Consider the following 23,118-nt stretch of genomic DNA (forward strand, 5'->3'; position numbering starts at 1 on the left):
CTGTACCATCCTGCCTGCAAACCACTAACCCTACTTAATCCAACTGATGTCTCTACTTGTCCCTGACTCCTCAGACTTGCTGGAGAAAAAGCACTTGCCCCTGACTTCTGGCAGAGAGCTCTTGAAACCCTTGTAATCCCCTAAGTAATAAGAACACAAGGAGCACTTTTAGTCTAATATTTGTCTTTCACTCGGTCGCTGACACAGGGCTCCTAAAGCCTCTATAAATTCCTAAGCAATAAGAGCACTAGGAGAATCTTATTCTACGGAGGTGACTCTGAGTGGGCTCCTGGATGAGGGCTGGTCACTAAAAAGACCAAGTCATAATTAGAAGCTTGGAATTTTCAGTCCCTCATCCGCCAGAGAGGGGAGAGGGGAGGAAAATGGAGTTCATAATTGATCATGCCTACATGAGGAAGCCTCCCTAAAATCCTGAGGGGTCTGAAGAACTCCCAGGTGGGTAAACACATCCACGCCAGGAGGGTGATACACCCCAGCTCCTCAGGGACAGAGTCTCTTGAGCTCAGGACCCTTCCTCTATGTATTTCATCTGGCTGTTTATCTGTATCTTTTATCACATCCTTTAACAACCTGGTAAATATAATGAAGTGTTTCCCTGAGTTCAGTGACCCACTCCAGCAACATAAATGAAACTGAGGAGGGGGTCATGGGAACCTCTAATTTGTAGCCAGGTCAGACAGAAGTTGTGGGTAACCTGGGGACCTAGTACTTTCAACTGTCATCTGAAGTAGGGCAGGGGGCTAGTCTTGTGAGACTGAGCCCTTAACCTGTGGAATCTGATTCTCTCTCTGGATAGATAGTGTCAGAATTGAGTTGATTGTAGAACACCCACTCATGTCACAAACAATTGTTTGGTGTGGGGGAAAACCTCCACACATTTGGTGACCAGAAGTGAAGTGTTCTGTGTGAATAGTAAGGGAGACACACAGAAAAGAAACACACAGGAGGAAAGACTGGGTTTTCCTATACAACCATAATATCATCCTCTCTAATAGAAAGGAAAAATATAAAGTTATTTAAGATAATTAAGTACCTAAACAATGGTCACATTGCCAGTTGTCTTGTTATTGTCATAAATTTTTTATAGTTTTTTTTGCTGAACCCGCAACCGAAATAAGGGCCGCAAATTGCGATTGGCTAATATGCCTCTTAAGTCTTAATTATAAGTTCCCTTTCCATTTGTGGGTTTTTTTTTTCCCATTGTAATTTATTTGAAGGAAATGTTAGAGTTTCTCATAGTCTATATTTCTGTAGTGGCATCCTATGGTGTTAACATATTCCTGTGCCCTCTGTAATTCTTAGGAATTGGGTGTTGAATCTATAGGTTTGATCAGATTTAGGTTCAATTTGGTTTTATTTTGGGCAATATGTGATTTTCACTGATTTTTGAGCATCTGATTCTATGTACTAGGTATCTTTCTGGGATAACAGAAGCCACCAAAAAAAAACAAAAACAAAAACAAAAGCGTAATATTCTGCATCCAATCAGATGGGACCACAACTATAGTTAATGGGGATAAACAAACTGACCCATCATTTGGACATCAGGGGCAGAAATCTTTCCTAACATATTATTTAACTGATCTTTTAAATTAACTGTACTCTAAAGAGGTAGCATCACCAAAAGAGAAGCCAGTTCATTAGCTTCCATAATGGTCCGGGTAAAACGTATCTTGCTTTTCTCTTGATAAACTGTTAAGTCTAAACTTCCTAGACTTCCTAAACTGTTGATTTTAGCTTATATAAAGCTGAGGGTAGGAAATCTCCCAAAGGCTATTTGGATAATGGCTTCCATAACTTTCTTGGTCAAAATTATAACATGTGTAACTAAATCCCAAAATCTGCTTTCATTGCTGACTGTTACGGCCAAACACAGGTCTCCCAAGACACACTTTACTGTTTCGTCTCTCGGGAGCATGATGTTTTCAGTAAGATTTAAATAGCTTAAGATCCTAGATAACCTCTATTTTATCTCACTTTACTAACATGGCCAAGAAGTTTTAGCAACCTCATTCTATTATTAGTCAGAATTCAGTTCAGGGAACAAGAACAGTTCTTGGTACTTTTTTAGAAAGAGATCTCAGCTTGTAACCATTGGCTCTACCACCCAGTTTTAGCATTAGCATTAGCCAGTTGGGCAAATTGGACCCAAACCAAACTAAAGCATGTACAGGCATCAGTTCCTAGAAACAAGCAAACTTTGGCCTCCCCTGAGCCCTGGACCACCAAATTATTTACTCAGTGGACTTCACAGCAGGGGGTTGTTAGCCATTCTCCCTACTTCATGGCACACTATCATCTTTGGTCAATGGAAGGATCCTACATTTTATTGATTTATTCCTTTCTTGCTGCCTTCCTCATTTCCATACCCTTTCCCTACTCCCAGAAAACTCTGTATTTTTCATGTGTATCTGTTTTTGTAAAGCATGCATTGTTGTTTTGTGTGCATGTATTTTTAATTCACATAAATAGAATTGTGCTATGTATCTTTTTTTCACATTCACTGTTTTTATCTACGTTGCTGTGTGTCCATCACGCCCATCGCCTCTAACTCCTTCACAGCGCTCAATAGTGTAGTATCCACCAGCTTCACATTCCCTAAGTGATGAAGACCCAAGTACCTCCAGTTTCCCACATCCCTGCGACCCTGTCTGGAAATTCCTATGGATATACCCAGCAGTATGGTTGCTGTGTGACTAGCTACATAAACATCTGAACCTAACTAAGCACTACTAGAACGCTCTCCAGGCCTCTCACAAGTCTGCGCTTCCATCAGTAGTGCATGAGAGTAACGAATAGCATTATCCGGGTTCCCATTTTGCCAGACTAACACATATGAGAATATTTCATTTTTACTTTAATTGTATTTCTCTTTTTAGGAATAAATTTGAGCACCTGTTTATTGGCTTATTAGCTTTTAGTCTCCCATTCTATAAATGGCCTTATATTCTTTGACTCATTTTCCATTTTCACAGTTCTTTTTATATTTAGAAATTAGTCCTTTGTCATTCAGACATTGCAAATATTTTCTGCTGTCACTCATGATGTTCTTCATTGGGCAGAAAACCTTAATTTTGTTATCAAATGCATCAAATTTGCCTTATGGCTTTCGTTTCTGGGGTTTTAAGTTCCTCCCCACCCCTACATCACAAAAATGTTTTCCAAAACTGTAAATGGTATTTAATGAAATCTCAGATGCCATATGTAAAGATGCACACTGATTTCAGAGATGTTTAACTGTGGAAAAGAATGGCCAATGGCAATTGTAGAAAATAATCTATGGTAAGATTCATCTTGATTTCAGAAATAATAAACTGATTTCTAAAGTTGATGCCATTAATTGTATGCAATAATTTTATAGCTTCACCTGTCACAAATGTATCAGAATTCTTCTGGAGCCCACCTATGTTTACTGTTAGGTAGGAAGCCAGTTTGATTTTAATTCATATAGATCCAGTTTCCAATCTCAGGAGGAAAGATTTCAGCATTTTACCTTTAAGTATACTTGTGCTTTGTAAATAAATATTTTTTATCAGACAGAAGTAGTTCCTGTCTATTCCTAATTATCCAAAATATTTTTATAGGATAGGTGCTGAATTTTATCAAACACTGTTTCCATATCTAGGAAGTTAATGATTTTTTTCCTTTTTTCTTCCCTTATGTTAATATGGCAAATTATATCCTTGTATTCCTGAAAAATCCACTTAGTTGTGATATATCACTGAATTTGTCTAATATTTTGTTAGGATTTTTGCATATATGGTAGTTAAGAACATAGGATATATCTTTACATGGCTATGTTTTAACCTACTTTTGTCAACTAAGGCAGTTTTTACAGGTCTGTTTCTGCTCTTTTGTCTCTAATAGTTACCATTCTTGAGTGTATTAGTTCCTTGTATGCTTGGTTATTTTTTTATTGTAAACTGCTTGTTTTCCTTGGAAATTATTTGTGAAAAAAAAAATTTGTTTTTAATCCTCCAAGATAAAGGCATATTCTTCCTGAAAAGATCTGTGTTTGCCTCTGCCAGGCAACTAAGGCTGGGACCTCTTCAAACGCAATTCATTGAAGTTTTTTGGACTACAGAGGTCATGTGACTTTGGGCTGCTAATCTGTGAGGGACAGTAGTGGTTATAAGTGTTTTAAGATTTTTTTCTTTCTTTTTTTTTTTTCTTTTGGTCTCTTGCTCTGCCAAGGCAACATTCCTTGCAAATACAAAAGATAAGAGACTACTATGAACAATTCTATGCCAACAAAAAGAAACAGATAAACTGCAACCTAAAAGAAATTGATAAATTCCTAGAAACGTACAACCTACCAAGTCTGAATCAAAAAGAAATAGAACATCTAAATAGACCAATAAGTAAAGAGACTGAATCAGTAATCAGAAACTTTCCAACAAAGAAAAGTCCAGGACCAGAAAGTTTCATGGCTGAATTCTACTAAATATTTAATGAATTAACACCAGTTCTTCTCAAATTCTTCCAAAAAATTGAAGAGGAGGGAACTCCCAAACTCATTTTATGAGGCCAGCATTACTCTGATACCAAAGCCAGAAAAAAATACGAGGAAAAAAAAAAAAAAACTACAGACTAATACCCCTGATGAATATAGATGAAAAATTCCCAAAAAAATACTACCAAACTGAATTCAACAGTGTGTTAAAAAGACCACACACTACGATCAAGTGGGATTTATCTCTGGGATGCAAAGATGATTTAACATACATAAATCAATAAATGTGATAAGCCAAATTAACAGAATGAAATGAAAAAATCATTTGATCACCTCAATAGATGCAGTGTTAGACAAAATTCAACATTCTTTCATGATAAGAACACTCAACAAAATGGGTATAGAAGGAGCATTCCTCAACATAATAAAAGCCGTATATGACAAACCCACAGCTAACATTATACTCAATGGTAAAAGATTGAAAGCTTTTCCTCTATGATCAGGATCAAGACAAGGGTGCCCACTCTCACTACTCCTATTCAGCACAGTACAGGAAGTCTTAGTCAGAGCAATTATGCAAGAATAAGAAATAAAAGGCATCCAAATCAGAAAGAAAGAAGTTAAACTGTCTATCTGCAAATGATGTGATCTTATATAGAAAATCCTAAAGATTTCACCAAAAACTGTTAGAACTAATAAACACATCGATAAAGTCCCAGGATACAAAATCAACATACGAAATGCAGTTGTGTTTCTATACACTAATAATGAACTATCTGACAAAGAAAAAAGGAAATAACCCTATTTACAATAGCATCAAAAACAATAAAATACTTACAAATAAACTGAACCAAGGAAGTGAAAGATATGTACACTGAAAACTGTAAGATGTTGATGAAGAAAACTGAAGACACAAATAAACAAAAAGATTATCTCATGTTCATGGGTCAGAACAGTTAACATTAAAATGTCCATACGATCTAAATCCATTTATAGATTCAATGCAATTCCTATCAAAATTCCAATGGCATTTTTCACAGAAATAGAATAAACAACCCTAAAGTTTGCATGGAACCACAAAAGACCCTGAATGGCCAAAGCAACCTTGAGGAAGAACAAGGCTGGAGGCATCACACTTCCTGGTTTCAAACTATATTACAAAGCTACAGTAATCATAAACACAGACACAGGGATCAATGGAACAAAACAGAGAGCCCCAAAACAAACCTACTATATCTGACAAGAGAGCCAAGAATACTCAAGGGGAAAAGAATACTCTCCTCAATAAATGGTGTTGGGAAAACTGGATATTCACATGCAGACGAATTAAACTGGGCCCCCATCTTACATGGCTCACAAAATTTAAATTCAAAGCAAGATTACCCAGAAGAGTGCTCCACAATCTATGAAAGGTGCAACTGTATGGTTATACATATACAAAAGCCATAAATTTGCAGTGTTTAATCTTTTCCCTACAAAAAAATCATATAAAAAATTTCAATCGAGAGAAAAATTCAAATTTACCTCCTTCCCCCCAAAATTGCTTATTCTCCCCAGTGTTTCCACAATTCTTTATAAACAGCATCTAGTTCTTAATACATACACATATTTACATCTCCCTACTCCAGTTTACTTAGCTTTAAATCACTTGTACCAAGTACTAAGCTTTTTTATAAATGAATGTGATTAATAAATGTTTAATTAAAGAAAACAGAACGTCACTATGCAAATATATTAGCTAAGCAGTATCCTAGAAATAACTTAATCTAGGTGCCACAACTGAGTTATTAGATCAAAAGTGATCCAATTAGCAGTTAAGTCATCAAGTGAAGCCCATTCCATTAGCCATGTAGGTTACTGATATTACTTGAATATTTAACTAAAAACACATACAACTGTGATTTTCTTTTTATTATTCCTAGTACATAGCAGTCATCAACAAAGATCTGTTGAATAAACGTATAAAAACTAATTCTCATATAATCTGCATTCAGTGATCAAAAATGATGTAGCAGAGACTGCTATTCATTTCCCTAACATCCATTCTCTTTACTCCAAGAGAATGTCCAAAGTTTAGCTGATGATATGGCAGTCTGAAATATAGACAATTTCCCAGCCACTCTTGCAGCTAGATGTGACCATGTGACTAAGTTCTGGCCAATATGATGTAAGTGGAAGTGTCCTTTGGCAGCTTCCATAATTCTTCTATAAAAGATCCTTGGCACGTGCCCATTGCTCCTGTCTTTGTCCTTCTCCAACAGAATGTACTTATGAAGATTGGAGCTGTAGCCACCCACCGTGCTTTAGGAAAATGAGGGCCACATCTTGGATATGGTAGAGTGGTGAGCTAAAAGGATCCTAGATCCCAAAAAACTCCATGGAAATGAGCATGTCCATCAGTCCTGGACTCTGTATCTCTGGAATTTTAGATTAAGACAGAAAGAAACTTTCATCTTTGCCAGTGGAAAAACCCATAATACCAGCTTCCCTTGGATAAAGGAGGAAGACAGGTTTATAACTGAGACTTTCACAGACATATACTGTGGAGCCACATCTCTCTCCACTGGGGATAACAGGGTATTAGAGCTTTTTCAGTAATTATTCTTACTCTTATGACAGATGCAGTTGCTCTATACTAGGAGTCAGAGAACCTAGGTTGAAGTCTTACCTGTGTCACTAACTAGGCAAATCAGTCTAAGTCTCTGTAAGACACTTAGGTAATAAGATTCTCCTGAATCTTAAAATAATGTATATGAAAATATTCCACACTATAAATCACTATACACAAAATAGCTGATGAGAATAATTATAAGACACCTGTGGATAGAAGCTCTGTCTCATTCTGTATCCCTAGTAACAAGTGTTGAATAAACATTTTCTGAATAAATATTTTAAGTCTTTCTTGAAAAAGTAAATTATTCTACTTTGGAACTGACTAAAGTTCTAAGGTCTTTAATATTAATTAAAATACTACTTAAATCCTTCAGGGACACAATTCTTCTGACAGTTAAAAAATGCAAGGGTGTGAAGAGCTAAACCTAGTTAATCCATTTATCTGGTTCAAATGTAGACCTCTGTTTGCTACAGCAAAATAATTTAAACTAGAATAAAAGTTGTGGTAGAAAAATGGAATTTTTATGACCTTTTTCCCTTAAAATTAGAAAGTTTCACATAAAAATATATGTTCATATTTAAGCCACTAACTCTACCACATCAAATGAAGGATTTCCTCACACTGGACAGTGACTAAAGTATTTTATTAAATTAAGGTATGTAATTTGCAAATGGTTTCATAAGAAATTTTAAAAGCAAACTTATAAAACATTTTCAATAAAAAAGTACAGAGTTAACAGCAAAATTACATTTTCTTTACAGTACAAATAAAAACATTTTGTTTGTGATACACTGTCTGAAAATTTTATAATATATTCTCCAACTGACAGCTGCAATATATTTTAATGAGAAGTCTCATGGTTAATTCAATCACTTGTTAATAATGGGTTCATCATTTGGACCATAAAAGTCAATTGCTCAACTTTAAGGTAAATAATAAAATTTGTCATCATATAATGTGAAGTTATAAAAGGCTTTTAGGGATGTAAATGTATTCTAGCCTTGTTTCTCTAATAAATTCTGCAGAGACAATGAGTAATACTGTAAACTTGAATTACATTTTAAAAATAAGCACCATTAACATACATTCTACATGAACTTACTTCACGATTTAAATGACAATTTTTTTGGCCACATAAACATTTAAATCTGTGTTCTTTACGATGTAAATAAAAATAAGCAATATTTAACCACTACACAGAAAGATTATCAAACTCCACCTCATTGCACAATGGAAAAGCACTTAGAAAAAGCACTTGGAAAAAACAGTACACCTTATTTTTGTGTTTTTATACATTTTGTCATTTTTCTTAAATTGAGAGCAGTTAAAACATTGTCAGAGCAATTTCCTGAGTTTCAAAGTTTCCAATTTCCAGCTCAGAAATAATCAGTCTTGCTATTATACATGTTCTTTTTCTAAGCATAAAACACACTTGAATTTAAAAAGAAAAAGATCAAAAGGATCGGAAACAATCCAACAGAATTATTTAGCTTTTCTTCTCAAAATGTGTTATAATACACAAGACATTTTAACATATTACTCAGGATTTCTACTATACAATATGTCCTATATTTAAAGGCCATAGAATTGCAAGTAGTATTGAAACACTAATAAATTGAAGAAATCTCAACTTGAAAATAATAGAGATGTAAGAACAGCCAATAAATGTAAGACAATATGCTTCCATTTCTCACACTGAAGTAAGGAAATGAATAGATTGAAAATACTGTTAAGAGTCCCCTCGGTCCAACTCCACTTCCCCTGTGGTTTGCACATTAGTTCTCTTTTTACCCCCAGTAGATCCTGGTAACAGACTACTGAAGGAATATAATTGTTACTAAAACCTTCCAAACTACAGAAGTGTTACACTTTTTTAAATATTAATAAGTCTGCAAAAAGCCATTTTTAATGAATCATGTATTAGCACAAGCACACCAGTACAAACATGAAACCTGTGTTTACTTTTGATCTATAAGATTTAGAAATGGGCAGAAGAGAAAACTCTGATAATCCCCAAACTCTGTTTCCCATCAGCATATATGATTAGAAATGGGTAAAACAAGAAGGAAGCAATTATAGAATTTTCTTTCACAGCTATGTGTTGCTTAAACTCTGCCAGGTAGTGGTGTTGGAGGCAGTTTGGTATTCAACAATTTGATAAAAACACTTATGATACTCAAAATTTGTCTATATTTATGAATGATGATTAAGAAAGAATACCCTAGATATATCAAAAAAAGCATAAAATTAAGAGTTGATACAGTATAAAGCACAGCTTCTTTCATTTGCTTTCTGCCCACAAAATACCTCACCTCTTGTTCTTTTTGACTGCTCCCACATTAATCATAATTATAGTAAATAATATTGAAATAAGTCTAGTTGAAGTGCTCAAAGCTGTTTTTTTTTAACTAGGTGAGGAAAGACAAAAACATAGAAAATGAGTATGCAGCAGCACACACTCAAATAATTCTAGGTTTTACTACTGTTATTCACATTTCTTAAATCATATCAATTTATACACAGAAATATTTTATTTCATTAACTAAAAACTATAGTTTTATAATAAGTTGTTGAAAAGAACTGCTTTATTTTTAATGTATACAACTCTTCTAGACATTACAAAAAACGTGCCAAATTGCTGGCATTTTTTAAACAAATTACTATAAACATAATGTGAATACTTCAATACCAATCACTATTTCTAAGCAATAAACATATATTTTTATTTTTGTGGGAATAAATTCAATGATGTGGCACTCCTTTTACAAGCATGCTTTCATGATATATAAAAATGTGTTTCTGAGTTTTATTTTCATTAAAATGTTTGTTCTTTTGGGAAGCCATTCTGTAATTTAGGATTCTTTCAGTAACAGCTCAATCCTGTAATTCCTGATCCAAATGCTTTTTTAAGCTTATCAAAAAGCAACACAACTGTTTGCTAAAATTATATATGTTTAAAATATCCCCCGCATCCAAAGTTCAATTTATTTAAACCAGTGTCTTACATTGGAAAATTATACTTTACCACATTAAACTTGTGTAAGGAAGTTGTAACTGACATACTAACAGGACTTTTCAGCTCACCAAAAACCAGAAGTAAATGAAAGTTTCCTTTCAGAAAGTTGGCTCTTTTTAAAAATAAAGGTAAAAAACTTTTCAATTGTAAGAATTTATGATTATATAAAAAATGTTTTCTATATTTGTTTTAAGTCAATAGGATTCTGACTTACTGCAGTTTAGAAACTACATGCCTCAAATATAAAATATAGCTCTTTAGTACCGTCTTAAATACCACTTACAGAAGACAGTTCTATGAGACTTGAAGCAATTCTAGAAGACAGTAACAGTTGGTAGGTATCTAACCATTTCTCCTTCTCTGAAAACTTTTTTGCCTATGAAAGGTATAAAACTGCAATATAAGCTCAGACCCCAATTTTACTCCTAGAAAATGTAGACACACAGAACAAAGGAACAAAAGGTAAGAGATCAAGATTATATACACAGCAGAAGAAAGTACAACAGCACGTCTTCCTGTAGGACACGGCAAAATGATTTTTTCTGTATTTTTTGAAATCAAAAAGTACTCAAGTGTTTTTGTTAGATCTCCTTTCTTTAGTTACTACTACTTTTTTTCATACAAGCCTTTGAAGGGCATGAACCAGGCCTCAAAGCACTTTAAACATCTCTCATAGAAGTCTTTAAGACTTCACTAAATGTCAAACGACAATTAATACAAAGGTAACATTTTCTGTCTGAGAAAGAATCAGAGCATTTCAAACTTTAAAATTGCAGCTGATAATTTTCTTAGACACTGTGTAATCAATAAAAATTCTCTTTAGTTATTTGTAACAGACAAATTTGGCATTTGATTCAGTAAAAAATTAAACTTCTCTTGAGTTTTGAAAAACATTATGTTTTTCTGTTTTATAATTGGACATTATTTCTAATAAAACACAGGTTTACTGTAAAATTGACTACTGCAAATAAAACTAATTTTAACCTACAAACCTTCACACTTTTAAATCAAGGACATTTATTTTACTTTAGCATGACTTTCAAGCACCCTGGTTTAATTTCAGAGAACCTGCAGAAATGAGAAAAGAGGTATTTTAAAGACAAAAAATTTCAAACTGATAAATATATCCTGTAATCAATTCCAAGAACCTATGCTAAAAAACATTTATTATCAAAGTACTCTCTGTTAAGTCACACCCAGGGCCATTATCTATACTTATGTTCCTTCTAATCTATTATCAAAATAAATACAAGTCTAAGGCTGAGGGTTACTCCTAACTTAGTGCTTATTACAACTTAAGATTTTTTTAAATTCTCAACCCTGAATTTGACCTTCATGAAGAAGAGCATGCTGTAAGAAGGGCAAGTCAATGTCTGCATTACATTACTTCCATGCACTGTGTCAGTACCAAGAAGAAACTTCTGATAGGTAAGTCTGATTAATTAGGCCATGAAGTGCTCTCAACTCTCTCAGTGCGAAATTTAAAGAAACACTAGTCTCTAAAATAGATCATTAATCCCAATATGATAATGTTCTGGTCTAACTACTCCTTTTGTAAAAATAACTCTGAAATGTCATCTGTTTTCATGCTCAGAATACATATACCATTTTCTATAATGTAGCCAGTATTTAATTACAGGGCATAAACAAAATATGCTACATTAACTGAAACCAGAAATAAGAAATATAATGATATATATCTTCAGGGAATCTATCCATCAACAAATTTTTATTCTTGGACTTTTCTTGTCATTTGCTGTTACTAAATAATAATCTCTTAATAAAAAAGGACGTTTCATGTTTGTCAACTAAGACCATTAATGGTATTTAATTTATAAAGGTGTACAAATTCATAATTGACTGGAGATTACCACTAAAGCTTAATTATATCCAAATTATAACCGTATTTTAGCAGAAGCCTCAATTTTTTCCAAAATCCACAAACATGTTTCCCTTTAAAGGAATTAAACAGTAACCTTAAACTATAATATGTATAATCTAATTATATCTTGAATAATACATTATCAAAAAATACAAATATACTTATTTTCTTTTACATTTTTTTCCTTTTTTAGATTTTAAACTTATGATAGAGATAGTTTTGTCACATGATTACTTCAACAAGAAACACATCTGTCTTTCATTTTGGGTTTCCTGGACATCACAGATCCAGCAGGGAATGTTATATCATAATTTAAGCATGAATTTGTGTCTAAAATCAGATAGTTAAATTTAGTTAACTATTTTAACAAACCGCTCCTAGCATATTATTCGTGTTTACTATCTGTATATGGGCAATTGCAATGATCCACAGAAATCTATACTCACCTGAAGCTATGGCTTGTGAGGTATTTGATGACGGCTGGTTTGATGCGAGCAACTCCTCCCTGGCTATGGTTTCCTCTTCCCGTAATCACAGAGAGATAGGGCTTGCCACCGTTCTGCTTAAGTTCTGTTACAAAAGGAATTGGAACAGGTAAAATTAATTTATCCTATATTCTTAAGAGAAAACAAACCTTTACTCAAACACATGAGATTATTTTCATGAGGATTTAGAGATTTACAATTTCAAAAAGCCCCCAAATGAATGTTTTTAATGTATGTTTCATCTACGCTTTGAGGATGGAAGCCTGATAGCAATTCATCTACCTACAGACGTAAGTAGAACTTCTTCTGTGGGGAGAGAATGTCCGTGTGCTACCAGAATTTCTCTCTGAAATAATGATGACAACAATAATATTAATAATATCTAACAATTATTACACACATGATTCAGGCATTGCGTTAAGTGACTTATTAACAAAGAATCTTCACAACAACCAGATTAACTAAATATTCTGAAGCCAGCCAGCTTTGGTCTGGTTAGCAGCTCTGCCAGTAAATGACTGTGTAATAGGACCAACGACAAATACTCTGCCTATCTGTACCTATTCCCTTATCAGTAAAATGAGGCATAAAGCTATTGCTTTATAGAATAGCACCCTCAGGAATAGCCATTAGCAAATCCACTCATTATAGCATGAACTGCCGTCTTACTGTTAAAGATAATCGATTGTTAACTTATGAAAACTATTCCAAACAGATGATTTTAAAATATCAAATGAACCTGAGCCTCTTGAAAGACCACAGCTCCTGCCTGTGGAAGTCAAGTATATAAATCCTGAAGGTCAACAACAGCTACAATAACATAACAACAAAAAAAATCTGTTAATAATAAGAGTTGATTTAATGAATTTAATAGCTTCTTGTTCCTCGGTTATAAACAGTACAAGTTTTGACCTTAAGCATAAAATACATATGCACACAAACATTCCATATTCTGCTCATTAAGTTGCCCTAAGACTCCAGCAGATCCACAGATTGTTTTTCAAGTATCATATTTCCAGGGCAAAATTTAGCCTGAAGTTTTAAGCAAATATATTGTTCTTGGATTTCTAATTATTTCTTTGCTTAAGACTTCCATTTCTATTCTAATCCATATTTATTACTTCAAGCAATATTTTGTTCAAAATTCAACTCTGAGTGACGACTAAACAGAGGTATTCACTTTGTAAAAATCTTTTACACTACATAATTCTTATTTGTGCATTGTCCTTTATGAATGTGATATTTCAAATAAAAGTTTAGTTAAAAAAACAGCCAACCAACCAACCTTGGGGGGTGGGTAGAGCTCAGTGATAGAACACATGCTTAGCATGCATGAGGTCCTCAGTTCAAACCCCTAGTACCTCCATTAAAAAACAAAAAAAAAACTTAGATCTCTTTAACCATAATTCAGCTCTCATCGCTCCTTCTCTACTGCTCCCCTCATCAGTTAAGTCAGTTATTTATAGCATCTCACCTTTCAGTAGTTAGCTTACTGCTCTGAAAATGTTCTCTAATTGAATTGCATGCCTCAACCAAAGTTGGTGTTCAAAGGATGTTTACTGAATGAATTAATGTATATGCTTATGTTCCCAAATTTCAAGCTATTTATCTGCTGTTCATCACATTTAAAAAAAAAACTGTTAACTTACTTTTAAGCATGTCCCAGATTTATCATTTCAACTGTAAATATTTCAGTATGTATTTCAAAAAGGACTCTAAAAAAATATATAATAACCACTGTGTCACCACCATCTTACAAAATTAAAAGTAGTTCCTTAATATGTTTCTTAAAATGGCTAAAAGTTTCCTCCAGTAGTCTCAAAAAATTGTCTTTACAGTGATTTGTTTGAATCAAGGTCAAAACAAGTCTACACATTGCATTTGACTGATACATTTAACTTAATCTAAAGGTTCTCCCCTATCCCTAAGTTTTTTTTGGTTTGTTTTTGCTGTTGTTGTTTTGTTTTGTTTTGTTTTGTTTATTTTTACAATTTGTTGAAAAAATTAGATCATTTATCCCAGATATTCACAGTTTGGATTTTCCTGACTGTATCCCCATGGTGCCATTTAACATGTTCCTCTGTTCCCTATAAATCCATATAAAGTAGTAGTCAGATTTAAAGGCTTTATCTGCTTCTGGTTATTTGGAGGCAAAAAAGCTTCATAGGTGGTGGTAGTGTATTTTTCAATCAGAAGACACATAAAAGGTCAGATATCTTTTTTAAAAAAATTCATCCCCAATTTTGACAATCACCTTTTACAACTAAAAGCAATCCAGGGCAGAGCCACAGATTCCCCCCTCGGACATTTCTGTTCAACAATACTACCATCTGGTGGTAACTGACAGTAACTACAGGCTACCACAGGCAGCAAGCACAACATGGACTTTGGCTTCCAGAAAAGCTTTGTATCTTGAGTCTGACCAAGTATCATCCTACACAAGTTATTTAACTCTTTCATTTTCATAATTTTTTTCTATTGAGATAAAATTCACATAACATAAAATTCATGCTTTTAAAAAGTACAATTCAGTAATTTTTATTTACAATTTAGTGGTATTTATCAATATTACAACGTTGTGCAGCCATCAACACAATCTAACTCCAAACATTCCACCATCTCAAGAAGAAGTTCTGTGCCTGTTAGCATTCAATCTCCATTCCCCTACTTTCCAGGCCTAGCAAACATAAATGTCCTTTCTTTTTCTATAGATCTGCCTATTTTAGACATTTCATATAAATGGAAATCATGTATGTGGCCGTTTGTATCTGGCTTCTTTCCCACAGCATAATGTTTACAAGGTTTATCCATGTTGTAACATGTGTCAGTATTTCATTCCTTTTTGTGGCTGAATTATATTCCATTATATGGATATACCACATTTTATTTGTCCATTCATCAGCTAGTCAGACATCTGGGTTGTTTCCACTTTTTGGTTATTTTGAACATTCATGTACAAGCTTTGCTATGGATAAATTATGTTTTCAATTCTCTTGTGTACAAACCTAGGAGCAGAACTGCTGGGTCATGTTTAACCTTTCAAGGAATACCAACCTTTTCCACAATGGTTGCACCATTTAATATTCCCACCAGCAATATATGAAGGTTCCCATCCTCTACACCCTTACCAGCACTTATTATTTTCCATTTTATTAAACTTTTAAAATCATCAGTCTCTTTATCTATAAAATGAGAGGAATGCCTACTTTTTATTCAGTCATTTATTCAGAAGTTTTTAAGTGTTAAATGAAAGGTTCTATATACAATAATGATTCAATAATCATTACTGACTCAATTCTTTGCCAGAAAGACAGACATTTAATCATCAATTATACAACAAGCTTTTTATAAATACTGTGATACATAGGAGTACTATGAGAAGCTATTAATATGGAGCCTAACTTAGTGTGGAGGTCAACAAATGATAGTGAAGATAAACATACAGAAAAGAAAGAGGAGCAAAACACAAGATGAGAATGCAGAGGCAGGCAAAGAATGGTTATGCAGGGATCTGGGAATTTATGCTAAATGAAACATGGCAACCTGTACTTTCTTATCACAATGCTAACTATTTATGTAACTATTTATTCACTGTCATCTATCCTACTAGATGGCAAACACCATAAAGACAGGGATCGTGTGTCCTTTTCACTATTTTATCCCTGATGTCTAGAATATAGAAGAAAATTAAATTTTTATCGAGTAAATGATTTCCTCATTCTCTACAGACAGAATACTCTCTTATAACACTCCTGTATAAGAGTTTTTCTCTTCTCCAGTTTAAATAATGTATTCAAACTGCTCTTATATTTTCTCTTATATCAATACAAGCAAAGATATTTTCTATTGAAAATTTGTCATGACTACAGTCCTACCTTCAGTTTTCTGCTGTAAAACTGTTGTCAAATGTTCTATAGCCTCATCCACATGCAGCCCATGGAGGTCTAAAACATTCTGTGGCAGCAGGGAGGCATTGACTTTCTCAAAGATCTCCACGGCAGCAAGGTGATTGGCTTCTTTCATCTTCTGCTCATGGAGACTACCCTTTAATTACAAACATATCACCAGTAAGCACTTTTGATATCTGCTACTTAGTAGACAGTGAAGAAAAAAATAGTGCCCCACACAAAAGAAGAACAAAAAGGGAACAAATCTAAAACTTTAAATAATGTGATGGGCTACTATGCAAGAATGCAACAAAATTTAGGTGAATTTCAGTAGACTAATAACATAGTCCATAAAATACTAAGTCATTATTTCTAACTTATTCTCTGATCCAAAAATCATACAAGAGGGAAACTTAAAACATCACCCATTTCAAGAAGGAATCCACCAATTTATCTTTTGATAATCCTGGGTCTCACCCCTCTTAACACCTTCTAGTCACCTCTGAAGTCATCCTCAAGGTTTGCTAGTATTGCTGACAAGGTTATACAAGTTTGATACTTTTAAAAAAGTAAGCTATACGGAACCACAAAAATAAAAAAGGAGATCAGTCAGGTTTCTTGTAATAGCCTGCCAAGTGAGCCCAGGTAGAAATTTTCCTTCCCTAAAAAGATGTTAATGTAACTTTTTCTGACTATAAAAGTGAAACTACTAAAAATTCAGACATGATAGAAAGCACAAGGCCTCTGTACTCCCACTCTGAGATGGCCAATATTAACATTCTGCTGCCTTTCCCCCAGAAAATTTCTATCTGTTTAGAAGTGGTACTGAATAAGAGAATCCAAACTAAAAGAAAATGTAGACTGTCAAATTCTCAGAACCATTTCTCACTTATTAGGATACTTTATATCACTTTTATAATCTACATTTCCCAGAATAACTGAATCTAGTCACAATATGAGGTATTATCTGCTTCAAGATTATTCAGACATAAGTGACAATGAAAAAATAATCAGTTTTCCTCTTTACCTGCTGGGCATAAAACGTGGCCACGTTCTTCTTCCCCATCCGATAGGCTTCCTTTGCCTTGCTGTAGCATTCCATTCTCTTCTGCTGGTGCAGGAACGCCTCTGCCCTGTAGTCATCGTACTCTGGGTACTCAAAATCCTGGAAAGATGGTTCGTTTGGTGTATCTTCAGTCTCTTTCAATTTCTTTACCTGTACAATGTTACACAGTAAGTAAAATATAAAAGAAAGTAGAAAAACACAAGCTTTACTTCAGAAAACGTATATGAAAATTGGGCTCTACTATTTTTCACCTTTCTTCTCAGAAAACAGACAAACTATCCCAGTGTCTACCCAGTAAGTCATGCACTTAGTGACTACCATTAATGTTTTCTTGTCATTAGGGTACCCCTTCTTTAGCCACTCTTATCTTAGAAGATGTTGAAAATTTCTCTAAAATTATAAAATGTAAGTAGGTCAAGCCAAAAGAGAGAATATAAGATATTCAAAGAATAAAACTCATTTATTTAATGCAATATTTTCCAAATTTTAGTTTGTAAACCCATTCAAAGGGTCAAGCCAGTCATTGAAGGAAGTGATGGCATATTTCAATTTATATTTTTTTAAAAAACAACTAATAAGGTAATTGAATAATGTATATATATTTTTAAAGACAGACAGGCATATGGAATGACCATGCCTGGTAGTTAGTAAAAATCGTAAGTAGGTTTATGGGCAGTTTTCAATCAGCTGACTACCAACTAGCCACTAAGGTAGTGTTGACTTTTTGAGATTTCTGAAAAATCATCCATCAAGCAGTTGCTATCCAAAATGGACCCTTAAATTAAAAAAGCTAAACTCACTCTAATTTAAAACATGAGGTAATGAAAATAATAATTATGCAATGTAGCTTCAATGTTCTCCACAAAACAGAAGAGTAAATAAAGGTATCACCATATTCCTAACTCATTACCAGAGTCAAAAATCTGTAAATGTATAGTCTATTTATTTTTGCAACAAATACCCAGCTTATTATATGAAAGAACACAAGACTCTCTCTCACACAGAATCTGCACAGAACCTGCATCCTTATGTCACTCTCACCAGCTTCTTTCACATACTTCCTTCATATTAATGTTTAAATATTCTACGATTATATGGTTTGCATCTCTGATAAAATCAAAGGCTTTGCAGGGAGGGGATAATAAAAATGCTTTTTATGACTTTTGAAAAGCCCATGGTGCCTAACACTATGAACATAAATATTTCATAGCCTTAAAATCTCTCTCTGCTGGTATTCATACTGAAAAATGCAAATCACATTTGGTTCTCTGGGAAGAAATCTCTCATTCTTGCTTTTAAGAAAAGAAAATACAGTATATAATAAGAGATACTTTATCAAATAGCTATTCTCTTTTAAAATAAAACCAAGATTTATTTTTTATCTCTTTCATAGAGATGTGGTCTACTGTAACTAACTTCACTAACAAAGGCCAAGTGAAATACATACTTCCTAAGAATTCACCTAATTAGTGCCACTTATTCTCTTGAAAGCATGATGTAGTGTAATATCAAAACCATTCCCTATGGTAACAAACTTGTACATTTTATTAAATGCTAAAGGGAAAAAGTAGTAGTACTAATGAAACGTTTAAACGTTTTTTAAAAATGTTAGCTTCTTGAACAAAACAGATAAATCAAAATGTTATGGGTATTATGATACTCCCCTTAGTATCTCTGGTCCCTTAAGGTCCTGAGATATCAAAGACAGTATTTTAAGATTTGTGAACCAAACAGTCTAAGTCATAAAAAAAAATTCATACAACTACAGTTTTTTTTTCAATTTTAATGGACAATGGATATAAAGAGACATTTCTTCAAAAAAATATACAAAAGGCTAATAAGCACCTGAAAAGATGCTCATCATCATCAGTCATCAGGGAAATAAAATCAAAATCACAATGAGATAGCACTTCTGAATTAACTCTGTCTTTTATTTCCTGTATTCTGATGCTCTGACATCTGGGGTCTTGCTCCCCTGGAAACACAGTGCCCACCCCCCATCTTGGGGTAGCTAATTCCTAGAAACAGGAAACAACCTGCCTGTTGGCACACCTTACATATGCAAACTATGCAACCTAGAGCCCATACACCCAACCACCTCCTTTAAGGAGCTCTCTCACTCTCTGGGTCACCATTCACGTACCCTAATCACTGAAGCAGGTACCCCAAAACTAGGGACAGCTCCTATGCCCCTGAGCCTGCTGAAATTATTCAAATTAGCCAATCTTACACCTGTTTATTATCCTGCCTTGCCCATTCCTTCCCACAGAAACCACAAAAGAGGCTCTTGCCCACATTTCCCCCTGTACTCCCTCTGTCTCCCAGACCCTGGTGCTTCCTCATGTGTTTTTGGGTGGCAGGCCTCATATTTCTAGGGATCTGTGAGTATAATAAAAGCCTTCCTTCTTGGCATTCCCATGTCTGCATGTCTTACCATACCTGATTAAAACAAACCCCAGGACCCGTAAAACAACTTCACACCCACCAGGATGTCTATAATCAAAAAGGCAGATGATAAGTGTCAGAGAGGATGTGGAGAAATTGTAATAAACCCTTACACGCTGCTGATGGAAACGTAAAATAACGTAGCCACTTTGGAAAATGTTTGGCAGCCGTTACTCAAATGGTTAAACATTTCCACACCCACATATTTATACACCAAGACCCATCATATTTCCACCCCGCTGCTATTCAATTAAGTTTCATACTCTACTGTGTAATCCACAGAGAAAAAGTTACAGAAATTTAAATGCTTGTTGTGCACAAAGATACTGAAGAAAAAAAATAACCAGTATAAATTCATTATTTTGAGCAAACAGATATTCTAAACCAAATAGGCTATGGTAGTTAAATTTCCAGTCTACACAAAATGTTAAGAAATAATCATTAAATTATCTAACAAACCAATTACATTTTCATATACGATCATTTACCATTATTGTAAAAAATAAGTAGCTCTATACCTTTTTCTCCTTAGACTTCTGTGCAGCATGAGAAGTGACATTCTCATTTTGGTGAACAAACTCTTGCGCTACAACTGTTTTTACAGGGTCTCCTTCAAGAACACAATTTAGAAATTGCACTGTGTGTTCTAATGAATAGCTGTAGAGAGTTTAAGTACAAATATAAGATCAATAAATGAAAATAAAAGTTATGTGGAAACATTAACATAAGCAATCCTTCAAACATTTTAGAAGAATATGAAGAACTAGCTCATTTCTAAGTTTTAAACATCAAACATTTAAACATTAAATGCTCATTACATATCTCAAAGATTCAAAAATGACAAGAGGGAAAGTGTCAAGTTACAGGCTCTCAAAAACTAATTTTTAAATGCATATCACAAAGTAACATGTTGATAATTAACCCATCTTCTTATCTTTTATTCTAGGTAGATTTTCCACAAATCTTTCTTTCATCTTACCAGCTATACTTAAGTCCCTTATTGGATTCACACATGGTTTCAGTTTCTATTGTGCTAAATTTCACATTTTACTTATACCATGTGGGTTCTAGTCAAAGAAATTCCAAGCAGAGATACAGAAGGGAAAAAATAAAACACTACCTTACCTCCCACCCCTACATTATTCAGGCATATTTTCATGGTGATACTATATTACGTGGAATATGAAATCTTACAAAAATTTACACTTATGTCCCCATATCCAAAGAAATTCATTCCAAAGCAAACTGTAAGTGATTTTACACTGCTCAGTATTTCAGACTATTTATGCCTATGATTTCTTCCAATGGCCAGATAATGAAGAGCTGACCACAAAGGAATATTTTTATAATGTGATACATAGTTACCTAAAATAGTGTGGTATTTTGCTATTCTTCAATTTATTGAAGACAGTCGTTGAAGGGGAACCATTTAGGACCACCAGTTCCACTTTAGCATTCTCATCTTGCTACCCCACATATGCTCAACAAATGGGGGTTTCTAGGGAACAGAAGCTACCAGAAATTATCCACATCCTAACTAGTCTTTAAAATAACCTGGCTTGCCCACTCACAGGGCTGGAAGCCAGTCTCCACCACAGGTGTTGTTAGAAGTACATGGCCCAGGAAGATTACATCACAGGCTTATATTGCAGTAACTGAACAAACCTACCCTTCTTACCAGGATGAAGCTGGAACTACTGCTAACTGAGAAGATTATCTAGCAATTGGCAGACAAATGGAGGTAATCATTTAATACCATAATACCTACCCTGAGGGGCCTGACTGACCTATCACTCTGGGTATCCCAGGGAAGGACTCACTCAGTCTCTTTAACTAGCCCGGGGAACCACAACTCTGGGTTTTTCCCACATCAGGCCTTCTTGTCCTGGTTCCCCCACAGAAAAGAGTTGCCACATGCCAGCACCACACTTCTAACCCCCAGTGCGTTGGGGTATTTTAACATATAACTCTAAGAAAACAGTAGTTTAGGTAGCAAAAATAAAAAGGGAAATTTTGGATTGAAATAATATCATGAAAAATTTGAATCAAGTGACATATTTAGAACTCTGCATAATCAGCAAAGAATATTTTTCAAAAGTACTTTCATATAATATTTACACATGATCATAAAGAAAATCTCAAATTCCAAAAAGTAGAACTCTTCCAGGCTGCATTCTTGTACCCCAATGCAACAAAACCAAAATAAACAGTATAAACAAAATAAACTCCCCACATCACCAAACCATCAAACCATTTAGAAAATTAAAAATTCTTGAACAAATGAGAAAATCAAACCAAGTTAGGTATCATTTAAAAAATAATAAAAATGAAAACGCTATATATCAAAATCAAAACATTACATATATATCAAGAACATTTTACAGAGAAAAATTCATACCCTTAAATATATTTGCTATTAAAGACTGAAAGGAAACTAAATAAAGAGTTGAAAACAGATCAATAAATTTTAAGAGAAAGGAACCATCAAAATAGAAAGGAAAGGGGTGGGGGTGTATAGCTATAGTGGTAGAGTGCGTGCTTGGCATGCACAAGGTCCTGGGTTCAATCCCCAGTACCTCTGTTAAGAGAAAAAAAAAAAGAGGAATCACCAAAAACAAAAGCAAAAGTAAATGATTAGAGAATATAAAACAGACTTTGATAAATAAACTAAGAGCTTGTTCTTTAAAAGGGCCAAGCTGCAAAAACAAAGAGAACAGAATAAAAATCGGGAAAGGAAAAAGGCATATGATCAAATATAAAATAATGTTTTTAATTATCACAGCAGATTACATATAACTTAACAATAATAAACTTGAAAGCCCAGGTAAAATTAATGATTTTCTAGAAGAGAAACTACCAGAAAAGACTCATTAAAAAAAAGCAAACATCTGAAAAAAGCAGTAACCTTAAAGAGAGTAAAAAGTTCTAAAAATCTTCTTCCTAAAAGGCACAACCCCAGAACCTTCAAGGTACTAATTTATTTATATTTTCCAGAGCATTATACTTGCCAGATTCCTTTATTAAGCCTAATACCAAATAAAACTCTGAAACCAAAATCTGACAAAAATAACACAGGAATAGAAAATCACAGATTAATTGCATTTATTTACTGTCACAAAAATCCTGAAATCAGTTTCTACACTGCATTAAAGGAAAAAAACCTGAAGGTAATTTTTATTCCAAAAATTATTGTGACTGACATGAAATATACTAATAAACTAAAGTAAAAACTCTGTTTTAGATTCTCAA

At 34.0% G+C, this 23,118-nt stretch overlaps 1 protein-coding gene across 10 annotated transcripts in view; it reads right to left on the reverse strand.

Moving 5' to 3' along the window:
• Window positions 1–7,714: 7,714 nt before the first annotated feature.
• N4BP2 (NEDD4 binding protein 2) overlaps window positions 7,715–23,118 on the reverse strand; it is a 67,087-nt gene continuing 51,683 nt past the window's right edge. For all 10 annotated transcript variants that reach the window (XM_072944733.1, XM_072944730.1, XM_072944760.1 and 7 more), the window contains 5 exons: window positions 20,388–20,526; window positions 17,386–17,574; window positions 16,347–16,515; window positions 12,433–12,556; window positions 7,715–11,172 (listed from right to left, as the gene is read on the reverse strand). In XM_072944733.1, coding sequence (XP_072800834.1) covers window positions 11,127–11,172; window positions 12,433–12,556; window positions 16,347–16,515; window positions 17,386–17,574; window positions 20,388–20,526 — 667 coding nt within the window. In that variant the 3' untranslated portion in view covers window positions 7,715–11,126. The remainder of the gene's footprint in view (window positions 11,173–12,432; window positions 12,557–16,346; window positions 16,516–17,385; window positions 17,575–20,387; window positions 20,527–23,118) is intronic.

This window comes from Vicugna pacos, chromosome 2 (assembly GCF_048564905.1).
Source record: "Vicugna pacos chromosome 2, VicPac4, whole genome shotgun sequence".
Taxonomy (NCBI): Eukaryota; Metazoa; Chordata; class Mammalia; order Artiodactyla; family Camelidae; genus Vicugna; species Vicugna pacos.